This window comes from Priapulus caudatus, unplaced genomic scaffold, assembly GCF_000485595.1.
Source record: "Priapulus caudatus unplaced genomic scaffold, Priapulus_caudatus-5.0.1 Scaffold303, whole genome shotgun sequence".
Lineage (NCBI taxonomy): Eukaryota > Metazoa > Priapulida > Priapulimorpha > Priapulimorphida > Priapulidae > Priapulus > Priapulus caudatus.
Genome location: NW_014577364.1, coordinates 210,480 through 222,372, shown reverse-complemented (window position 1 = coordinate 222,372; position 11,893 = coordinate 210,480). Strand labels below are relative to the sequence as shown.

The following is an 11,893-nucleotide window of genomic DNA, read 5'->3' as shown; positions in this document are numbered from 1 at the left end:
TAGGTTTAATAATAAATAATTTCCCCCAAGGACATTTCAAATCAGCAACGCAGCATGGCAATGCGCTACAGGAGCATGCATCGGCCAGTAAATGTCTAGTCGTTTAGTGGCGCCACCGCGCGGATATTTCAAGCGCACGAACTTCAACGCAGATTCGCATCTCAAGTTGTTCAGACCTGACTCCTAGCAGGCTAGCATGGTAAAGTCGCATACTTGCTATTTTAGCGTTATGATTACTACAGGGACATTAACAAGTAAATATATTGAGAGAGAAAACGGCGCTTCCCACCGAAAGCGTTTTACATGCCACTGTTCTGGCATTTAAACTGTGCTTTCAGGTATTCATAGATGGCGTTGGAACCCCGTCCACCGAGGAACTAACAACGTTTGCTTGGGAAGTTTAAAGCTTGCTACAGAGGTTTTTAAACTCGTGCCTACGCGCACACGATAGCCTTTAATGGGCTTTCTATGTATAACGACCTCGAATATACCCATATGCTGCTCTTATGGTTCATCTTCATGTACACATAGCTCCCGATTGCCCATTTCTGTCCCTCCAATGCTGTATCAGACTCCATCGTATTGGAGCCTGGCCCAGTCTCCGTCTCTCGTGCAGTGCGCATCTTCTCACTCGATGCACATCGGTGGGTTGACGAAGCCAAACATGTTGAACTCGATCATGACGGAGAAGGTGAGAAAGACGGCGTACACGAGCATGAAAATCACGCCGACCTTCTTGCTCAGCTCCCACCGATTCAGGTGTATGGTGAGTATCTGGTGAGGACGCGACAAGAGCAGCATGAACTAGCGACGCGGCGACTACGCAAAACCTATACACCCGTTATGCATGACACAACAACCTCCAAGACGTACATAGACGACAGAATAAAACACACACAGCCAACAGCATACAGCAACATACAACGCATACGCAGACACGGAGCAGCATACAGCAACATACAACGCATACACAGACACGGAGCAGCATACAGCAACATACAACGCATACACAGACACAGAGCAGCATACAGAAACATACAACGCATACAGCAACATACAACGCATACGCAGACACGGAGCAGCATACAGCAACATACCACGCATACGCAGACACGGAGCAGCATACAGCAACATACCACGCATACGCAGACACGGAGCAGCATACAGCAACATACAACGCATACGCAGACACGGAGCAGCATACAGCAACATACCACGCATACGCAGACACGGAGCAGCATACAGCAACATGCAACGCATACGTAGACACGGAGCAGCATACAGCAACATACAACGCATACGCAGACACGGAGCAGCATACAGCAACATGCAACGCATATACACAGACACGGAGCAGCATACAGCAACATACAACGCATACGCAGACACACAGCAGCATACAACTTAGAACATGCAATATAGGAACGTACACGAACATAAGCCGTCGCGAGGACGACAATACGGACACGGAACCCGCATCAGGTACGCATCATGGTACATCTCATGGTATTTATTCATCAACTATCGCTGTAGCAACGGGAAATATTGTTACTGTACACGCTAAATATCCGCAAAACAGCGATAAACAAATAGGATTATCAAGCTGCTCAGCGATGGAAATAAGATTAATCTGCGTATAATTAACGACTCTCATCAATAGCTAATGAAAGAAGAGGATTTTGAAAAAGCTCCTTTGGCCGTGAACTTGAAACGCTTTAAATGTCTTGGATAGAAAAATGTTTCCACAAACTGCCAGGCGCGACTTATTTTTAATGATGCTAAACAAGAGCACTCACTGAGAAATCGTAAAATTTTAAAGTACGAGTTGATGTTATAGCAAGAACATTTTCTACGCATGCATTCGAGCATCCTGCTTTTAAGAATTCAATTCAAAGAAAGCCAAACTAACCGTGAAGGCCACGGTTAGAAACAGCAGCATCACCGAGTAGATTAGTCCACGGCTGTTGATGTGTACCTGTAATTAGATAAATAACAATTAATTAACAATTAAACAATAAATAACGATATCCAAAGAGACCGACACAACGCAATAGCGCTGTGTCATCATCATCAACGTTCGATGGGACTACGTAGTTGCTTATGGCATTATAATTAATACTTATAATGACTACGTAATAATGAGATTATTTAGCGCAGGCGATAACAGGGCGTAGATAGTACTGTGGCGTCTCAGCAGACAATTTAATGGGCTTAATTGTGATCAATGTGGCTAATATATGTGGCCGCTTATTACCGTCTTCGTATGCAAGTAAGCACGCAAGCGCATGTGTTCACAGACGCGTGTGCGTGCGGGAGCGTCTACTTCTGTGGGCGTCTGTTCGCGAGCATAGAGTTCTCTCTTCACTTCTATGTTCGCGAGCGTGCACGCGCACATGCGTTTGTGTTTGTGTTTGTGTGCGTGTGCGTGTGCGTGCGTGCGTGCGTACGTGCGTGAGTGCGAGTGTGTGATGGGGAGGGGCGCAACAATGTGATCAACGATTTTTCGCCTTTGATGAGCAGACAATCGATATACGTACCAAGCTACCAGGCGAGATCAGGGCGGTCTGCATGAACCACGGAGTAGCCAGACCTATGAGAATGTCGAAGACATTGCTTCCAATGCTGTTCGATACCGCCATGTCCCCGAGACCTTCAAACACATTCACACACGTAAAATTACATACACGAATGGCACCTGCGCTATTGCACATTTGGCGTCTGTATAAACAAACAAAATGCGTCCACTCACGTTACGGTTCGGAGCAGCAGCACTCCGCTACATCTAGAATTCACGATTTCTAAAAACATCCCCGTATGGCTCTTAATGCGTTCTATAGTCATAAGAACGGTTTACAGTGATGGGTGGGAATGTGCGAGGGTGTGTGTTACATCCGCTGAGATTTCATGTTATATGTTACATTTTATGCATCATATCTCTTGCGGGTTGCTCAAACCGACTTGTTTGATACACAGCGAACCGAATGGTAATGGCGGGAGGGTATGGCGTTAAAAAGCGTGATAAAGACTGCTGCTAGCGCTGATCCATGATGCATGGAAAATATTGATGTTTGACCATGAGTAAGCGATGCAGCCACCGCAAGATTGAAACCTAGTTCCATTAGGTCAATAAATGGCAGTAAAGAGAAATTAGAATTTAAAACGCGGGACAGCAGCAGCATTTATGTAACGTGACATACAGGAAGTACAGATAAAATTACAAGACCTAGACGCATGGCAAGTGCATCGAATTTTGCAAGGAGAATAAGCGCCATGAATAAATAACTCTAAATAACTAGTTTACCTTCTTCATGAAACATGTCATGACTCTCTGATGTAATTTCTGCAAATGCATGTGATCTAACCTTAATAATTTAATGTATACGTCTCGTTGCACTTTATTAAAATGCTACCCACAATTCAAAATTAATGCCTTTGCAATTATTAATTGAATGAAACACTTTTATGTAAAAATTCACGGAAATGTAAAACACAGTTACCTAACTGAAAACGTGACCAGTGTTATGAACACGAGATAAAATGAGTTCGACGTATACGGCTGCAATCACATCAACTGTAATCGTGCCAGCCATGGAGAAATTTCCGAATGGAATCAAATAAATTCTACACGCGCTTTAAAATTCTTTCTTTTTTTTAAAATTCTATTAGCGTTATTAACAGGATTCGGGCCACCAATTGCACAGCCAAACACCACTTCTGTTTCCGCCGGACCGTTGGTTTCAATCTACGCGACAACAGGAGGAGCACTTGAGGGACGTCCTCACCGTTCCTTGCTACGATTAGACTAGCGATAGCGTCAGGTATGCTTGTGCCAGCTGCCAAGAACGTAATGCCCATTATGCTGTCGGGAACGCCCAGGGTAAATCCTATGAGCATCACCTAGGTATAAACAATAAAGGAATGCATCAGGATAGAATTGCCCGCGCATACGCTGTCGTTGACAATAACGCACCGGCCGTAAGCTGAGATGACAAAAGAACTTCGGTTTTTTTATTGGTCTATTGTCACGACTTTGCTCTCATTAAAACCGGCGGCACAATTAGGGGGTTGGAAACGAAGAAAAGCGAGCCTTTCTCAACGAAGCGACCACACCATGTTAAGGTAAAAATATCAATCAATATGTTATCTAACATTACAGATATATTGACTTGTCAACTCACCATCCACACCATAACGTATGAGAAGATGGCAATCCAAAAAATTGATAGCATAAACGTTGCAATGAACCACTTTTCCCAGCGTCGCTTTCTGCAGTCGGGCACAGTGATAAAGAGAATGGCCCGTAGAGGCCAACAGACGGCCCACTTTACCATCTCCACGGCGCCATCTTTGTTAAAATAAATAAAATAAAAACATAAATTGTAGTGCAGTCAGTTTTATGTGTTATAAGAATTATTAACCAAACCCTGACCCTACTCCGACAAAAGCAGTAAATTTGTTTATCTGCTTCGGAAAGTTCTTATACCGAATAGACTTATTTCGCTGTCTGCGCACCAGCCTTTAGGTGGGTAGGCCGGTGGGAAGATGCTACAATGTGGTAAGCACCCCTGCGACCCATCTGCTCTCGTGGTGAGGTGGTGAATAGAAGCGCCATCACGTGATACAGCAAGAATCTCAATGCGTGTTCGGGGCAAAGATCACTCGCCCTTCCTGTCCGCAAACCGCATTTATGTAATCGCTGTGCTCTCTCTATTCTACATCCCGCCTTGCCAACTATAATAAGTTCTACATCCTACGAAGCAATGCCGCGCTGTGCTAGCTTGCGAATTTCAGACACGGCTTCATGATATTCGAGCGTTCCAGAAAGCAGTTTTCTTAGTTAGTTTTAGTGATTACGCTTAATTTGTTCAAATCCTCGCGTGCCGGCGCTGGCAGGCCGATGCGTACATAAATCAATAGAGCAAGCAGCTCTAATGCTGTAAAATGCTCTAATGCTCACCGGCTGGCGAATGCGCAGTGACCGCGTACGTACAACGCTCGTTTGTCAAGCTCAGACGTGAGCGCATTACTAAATCTGCCGAGATGCCGCACCCAGTTTACAGATGCAGCTCATATAGTGGCGTCCTCACTTCACACATTACACAGCTACGGGAAAGCAAATGTGTATGTGTGGGGTGGGGGGGTGGACTGTTACTTGACGGCAGTCCAGTGACGGAGTTCAGATACAGGGGCGTCGTCCTGCTTTTAATTAGCCAACGACTCGCAATAAAATAATCAAGCAATCGATATGGTTACCTATAACGCTTTGCAGCGTACCTCGTTTATGTGTAATAGCTCTTAAAGCTGTATATATGCGGCATTGTGTGGTATCCCTCAAACACACAGACTGTTCGAATGCATTAATAGTAGCGGTAATCACGGTGGCAACACCAGAGTTGCAATTGCTATGACCTAGACGGCAATCCACGATATTTGTCAGACGCCATTGTTAATTAAAAGCGCACCACGCGTGCACCCAGGTATACTATTTGGCGGATGACACACACCGCGACTTCTGCGTACGTATATACCAGACGGTGTCGCCTGTGTATAAAGATCGGAAAACTTGTCTTCGCCGATATTGCCTAGCGAAAAAAATGTCACCCTTTCTTTCAAAGACGAAGCCCTATCTATACACGGTGACAGAATGTCGAGCATCTCAGCATTCCGGCTTCTACAAACGTTCACATGGCGGGTGGCTACGAGCACTATCAGGAGTGAATAATAAAGATTTCTATTATCTATTCTATAGATAATAATCTATAGGTCTCTATTATATTCACTCCTGATATTATACACCCACACAAGTGTCTCTTACCCGCTTTAGGCACTTTCTTCCACGAGTCGAAGGCTTGCACTTCAGCTTCGGGTGTCGTGATGCTGCAGCGAGATAGACGAATGAGAGATGGCACAAAGCTGGCGATATATTGAATGCACCACCTACGCTTTCACGTGATAATGCCTGCGATGGACGAGACCAACGATATTGCATCTCAACTATGCTTGTCGGGGGCGGAGCAGGTTGCCAACACAAAGCAGAACCGTTGCAAAATACATTCCGGCGCCATCCTGTCTATAGTTCTCAGATCCATATAACGGATAATTAATTAATAATTATTAATAATTAAGATAATAATAATAATAATAATAATGATAATAATAATAATTATTATTGATAATTATTAATTAAGTAATTATTAATTAAACGGGACAGTGTTAGAGATGAGTAAACGAGACCGAAACGTTTAGTATTTCTTAAGTCATCATGCTGACGAGAAAAAGCTGCTGATGCAGCGTAAAATGGAACAAGTTAATTTTTACAAGCGAAATGCAGAGCGGATGATCGCCTCCAACGAAACACAGCAGGGTAAGCACGGACAAAGAAAAATGTTGCCACGAATTTCAGACGATGCTTACATTAAATATGTGTGATGGTGAACACAGTCGATGATGATAATGGTAATGGCACGACTACGGTGAACACAGTGTTGCTAATGATGTGGGAGCAGTGATGAGGATGATTATGATGATGATGAAATTAATTTTTTATTATTACTATTTGTTTTTATTAATATTATTACTAAGATGATGTTGATGATGATACTGATGCTGATGCTGATGATGACGATGATGATGATGACGATGATGATGATGATCATGATGATGATGGTGATGACGCTGATGATGATGGTGGTGGTGATTAAATGTTATGAAAATGATCTCTGTGGTGATGACCGAGTACAAATGAGGCGGCGTGGTGTAGGCGCTTGGACTTACTTTCCATACACAGCCTTGGTGTACGAGCCGAGCTCACTTTCAAAGCTTAGCTGCTGGAAGCATCTATTGCTCTTCATGGAGAGCCGCCTAACTCGACTCTGATTCCGGAGCAATTGTTTCTACAGTAACGAAATTCGCACTATATTATCAAACCACAACTCACCCGAGGGTGTCCTGCTAAAACGGTGTATTTGTATAATTAAAAGGCAGTTCGTATTATGTGTACGCAAGCTGGCGATCAAATAAGCAGTGATATTCTGGTAGCCCTGAGATATCTATGTGCGCAGTCCTCCGTTAGTGATACCCTTCCAATATAAAACCAGCCGTTTTATAATGCCAACGTAAAGGCTATAGGCTTGTGGTGAAGGAGGGGTGGGGTGGCAGTTGAAGACCAGAGCGGATAGATGCATGCATGTGTGCATCGTACCTCCATAATGACGACTCTGCAGGCAGTTCTCATACGGGTCTTCGGGTCGAATTGGTTGGATAACATCACCCGAAATCCGGCATCGTGAAAGGAAAGCCTTTGCAAGAAAGTAAAATAAGGAATATTAATAAATTACACAATTACAATGATATAATGTACTCTTATATAAAATTAAAAAAGGACAATCAATATGTTTTGAAAAGAAAGCAGGTTGAAAGTACGCGAATAACAACGTGTGTATACAAGTATATATATATATAGATATAGATATAGATATATATATATATATATATCCAATATACATAATCACTATAAGCACTAAGGAAACGACGTGTGATTTATACCGCCTGGGCGAGTCTCGTATATGCTCGTCGATCGGTACGGTTGCAGCCTGTCCGTTTGGTTCGGCATTTTCCGCCATACTCTCGGGCTTTTCCGTGACCGGCGACATTAGGCCGTCAATCTTCAACATGGGAATGTTGTTCGCGCCGCTACTGACCGGCTGTGGAGACAAATCCGGCTCGTTGGCGAACGGAGCTGCAACATAACAATATAACTAATAATATAACGGTGTGTGGTCCGTCAAAGTACGTGGGCGTTCATGCAAGAGTGGGTGCAATGTGGCGGTGCAGCAACACCGTCACAACGATACGAAACAGTGCCCGCGCGTCGCATGGCAAAATCATGAGCCTTGTACAATCAAAATCTTCTCGAAACATACACACAAAACAATTTTCTTGTAGCAACTATTTCGCTAAGCAAAACGCGCGTCCTTTAAAATTCAAACGTATTCCGTCATGTTTCATTATTTCCGTCTCCGAAGTGAAAATCATGTTAGAGATATTTTGAAAAAAACGAAAAACAAATTTATTGTGTTTTGAGGCGGTTAATCGATAAAATTTAGCAGCAGTCAGCAATCACACGATATTATTTCATTTTATGAAACGACGTTTAAACAGGATCGAACGAAGAAGACGTGTACTCAGAAATACCGCCGAATTGATCTATCGAGAAACCTCTGAGTATATACGTATCGCGTTTGGCTCTTTAAACATGGACGCCTGAGCAATATTGCCGAGCATGTCGGCTTCTATACCGAGTCAATCTGCTCCCGGCATATGACATTCTAAAGCTACGTTTACACTATCAATTTTTGTCAGCAAATCGTACCGATTTCAAGTGCATTCCAACACAATCGGCTGAAATACGATTGTATTGGAGTCGGAGTCGGGCCGAGTTGGAGAAATAGAACACGTTCTATTTCTCCAACTCGGCGACTTGACTCCGACTCCGACTCCGACTCCAACCCAATCGAATTTCTTGGAATGCACTTTGGTCAAGTTGGGGGCAAGTTGGAATGCACTTGAAATCGGGACGATTTGCTGACAAAAATCTATAGTGTAAACGCAACTTAACGCAACCACTGATTTCTCAGCGACGTCCACCTAGCAACTCAGCAAGCAACCTAGCAAGCATGCTCGGGCATCTCATACCGATAATTGCGAAACTTGCCAACTTCATATTATATAAAGAGGCGAAAAATGGCGCGCGTATTAGGCCGGCGGCTAGGCAGCACGCTGTGCGGACTCATCTAATGAGAGCTAACGCTCAGTGTGCGCCGTCGCTGCTGCTGCCTGTTCACCGCCAATCGATACGCCGCCCGTATTTTCGCTACAGCCTTCCGACGGCAAGAAATCCGCCGCACGCGGACGCCGCGCTGGTGGCGCGCCTGGTGGCGAGGAGGGCGCTCTGCGATGCCGATGGTTCCAATGGTGCGAAACGTGTTTGCGAAAGTGAAATTACTGCCCGATATCATTTCTTCATGTCGCGTCGGCGCGCGACGAGAGCGAAATGAAACGAATTTGACCGAAGTTCACGACCCAGCGATATTTTTCCAAAGAGCACATTGTCGGCGCTCGTACTATTTCATCCGACCGAAATCATATATCGATTGCGTTGGTTGGTTTCCGCTGGTGCCAAGACGCTGCGGTCTTGCAGTTACTGTATTGGCGATGTGGTTACATTAATCCTCTACTCAGTCAGTACTTTCTGATTATATTGAGTTGAGCGTATTTAACATTTAGCATCCCAAAAAACATACATCGCGCTTTCATGTCTGCTGGGTATAGGAGCAGTACCGTCGACATATAGACGAATAAAGCTTTCATCAACATCTCCACGTACATTTTCACATACGTCACCGTAAATAGTAAAAAAAGAAAGAATATTTCCACTTTTTCACAAAATATAAGTAAATCTGTTCACATTTTATGGTTAAATTGCTGCATTATACTTCTTGTTTTACTATATTGTTCGATGTGAACATACACTCGAGACTCATACATAGCCCATATAGCAAGCAATTAATGTCAGGAACACAATATCAAATCGTCCAGGTTTTTTTGAATTTTAACTAGTTGAGAAACAATCTTATCAGGTAAGAATTTGACGATACGTTTAGTCCCGTTAGTTGATGTAAAACAATGGCAACAAAAATTTTACAAATTTTACCATAGAAAATTCGTGACGTAATCAATTTAACCGACAGCATTCATGCACACTGCCGTCGATATCGTGCACCGTTCTCTGTCACTAACACCACGTGCAACGAAGCATGCATGACACAGACTTAACGTACGTAACTTAACCGATTGTATCACAGCATGTCGATAGATAAAAGTATGTGAGAAGCAGGAGTACGTTCGTCGGCGCTTGAAAGAGTACGTTCGTCGGCGCTTGTAATTTCACGGCCAAGAAAACGCCTCGAAATTTGAGCAAATTGTATGCAATAAAACCTTTCGCAAGAGCATTCGACATGAAGATTAACGCGATACGTACAGAAAATTCACTTCAAGTACGCCAGGGTGGGGAGCAAAAGCTGATCAGGGTTCATCGTAGGGGAGATATTTTGCAATATATATTACAACAGCAATATAATTATAGTACCTATATATGTCAACGTAGGCATACAGGTTGTTTCCATACGTCACTATAGCCATTTCAACTAAACACTAGTTAATTAACTAAACTAAGCCCGGAATCCGTGATTTGGTTCTAATTCAATTCCAGTTCTTTCAGTCTTATCGACACAACTCCGTTGTTACTGCGGCCAATCTTTTCACCATTATTATCCTACGATAAGAATATGTAAACTCAGCCTACCGTACAAAGTTAAATTAAATTGCAGAATATAAGACACACTGTAAGAAATTCGAACGGATCTGGCTTTCTGTAGTATATGAGATTATATAACCGAGCACGTGAAGGAATCATGCAGCAATTATTACGCGGCAATGCGCGCGTTTTTTAATGTAACATCGTATCGCGTGTAAATTAACGCTGATGGCTTGTGCCCACGCATTCGCATCTACAAATAATGTGTGTGCACGCTCGTGTGTGTGCGCGCGTGCGTGCGTTGTGTGTGTGTGTGTGTGTGTGTGTGTGTGTTTGTGTGGGCGTGTGCGTGTACGCGTGCGTGTGCACGTGTATGGCAGGCGAGATGGGACACAAATGGTATTTAGTGTCTATCATTAAATCATTTAGTATTTGTCAATAATTCCATGCCTATGATTGGCTGAGAAAAAAATAAGTTGTATCTGATTGGTTGATTTAATGACTGTCACTAAATGGAATATATGATAGTCACTAAATAGAATATATGATAGACATCAATTCGAATTTGTGACTGTCACTAAATACCATTTGTGTCTATCATTAAATCATTTAGTGTTTGTCAATAATTCCATGCCCATGATTGGCTGAGAACAAATAAGTTGTATCTGATTGGTTGATTTAATGACTGTCACTAAATGGAATATATGATAGTCACTAAATAGAATATATGATAGACATTAATTCGAATTTGTGACTGTCACTAAATACCATTTGTGTCCCACCTCGCCTGCCATACACGTGCACCATGCAAAAGAACCGCGAACCGCGGTAGGAATGCGCCGGTGCAGTCGAATGCCCAACAGCTTTTTCTTATTAACAATGGATGCGCATGCGCGTGCTGTGACGACGTCGCACAGCCAGCGTTTGCGCATGCGCCGTCATCGTGCTGTGGTGTAGCGTAGCAGACGCCTCGTGGATTGACGCCCCGTGTGTAAGCGTGTAACACCCGCCTGTGTCGGGTCGTGAGAACCCTCGCGTGTGATCAGCTATCGCATCACGACGTATTTATTGCCCGCGAAGACACGTGATCTTGCGGCCCGAAGACACGTCATTTCGCGGCCGGAATATAATTTCGACGGTAGCGAGCCGTCTTCTACCGCCGGAAGTCGCGAGAACGAACCCCTTCCCGCACATTCCGAGCCCGTGACGTCATGCTCGCATCGGGGCGGCGACGACGACGACGATGACGATGACGGTCGGCGAGATCGTGACGGCGTTCACGAGCAGCACGACGGCACACGGCGTGAAGCGCGCGTGCGGTTCGCGCTCGCTGCCGGCGCGCGCCGCCTGGGCCGCCATCACGCTCTGCGCGCTCGCCTTCCTCGCGTACCAGCACTCGCTCGTGCTGCGGCGCTACTTCTCCTACCCGGTGACCGTCAAAGTCGAGATGGGCTACAGTCGGCTGCCGTTTCCCGCCGTCACCATCTGCAATAAGAACCCGGTGCGCATGAGTCGTCTGCCGTCGCACGTCGTTGACTTGGTGACGAGCGGGGCTACGGCAACGTGCTGCAAACGCAA

At 44.4% G+C, this 11,893-nt stretch overlaps 1 protein-coding gene and 1 long non-coding RNA gene across 2 annotated transcripts in view; both read right to left on the bottom strand.

The window, feature by feature from the left end:
• Window positions 1-533: 533 nt before the first annotated feature.
• The window catches only part of LOC106808769 (sodium/potassium/calcium exchanger 4-like), an 85,503-nt gene continuing 74,143 nt past the window's right edge, over window positions 534-11,893 (bottom strand). Inside the window, exons 9-17 of the mRNA XM_014811614.1 lie at window positions 7,546-7,738; window positions 7,202-7,298; window positions 6,775-6,893; window positions 5,816-5,877; window positions 4,179-4,345; window positions 3,783-3,897; window positions 2,538-2,650; window positions 1,910-1,975; window positions 534-774 (exon numbers count right to left, since the gene is read on the bottom strand). Coding sequence (XP_014667100.1) covers window positions 628-774; window positions 1,910-1,975; window positions 2,538-2,650; window positions 3,783-3,897; window positions 4,179-4,345; window positions 5,816-5,877; window positions 6,775-6,893; window positions 7,202-7,298; window positions 7,546-7,738 — 1,079 coding nt within the window. The 3' untranslated portion in view covers window positions 534-627. The remainder of the gene's footprint in view (window positions 775-1,909; window positions 1,976-2,537; window positions 2,651-3,782; window positions 3,898-4,178; window positions 4,346-5,815; window positions 5,878-6,774; window positions 6,894-7,201; window positions 7,299-7,545; window positions 7,739-11,893) is intronic.
• On the bottom strand, window positions 5,863-7,619 carry LOC106808778. Its single transcript, XR_001393812.1, has 4 exons — window positions 7,546-7,619; window positions 7,202-7,298; window positions 6,775-6,893; window positions 5,863-5,877 (listed from the first exon to the last, which is right to left on the bottom strand). It is a non-coding gene; the product is annotated as an uncharacterized LOC106808778 (long non-coding RNA).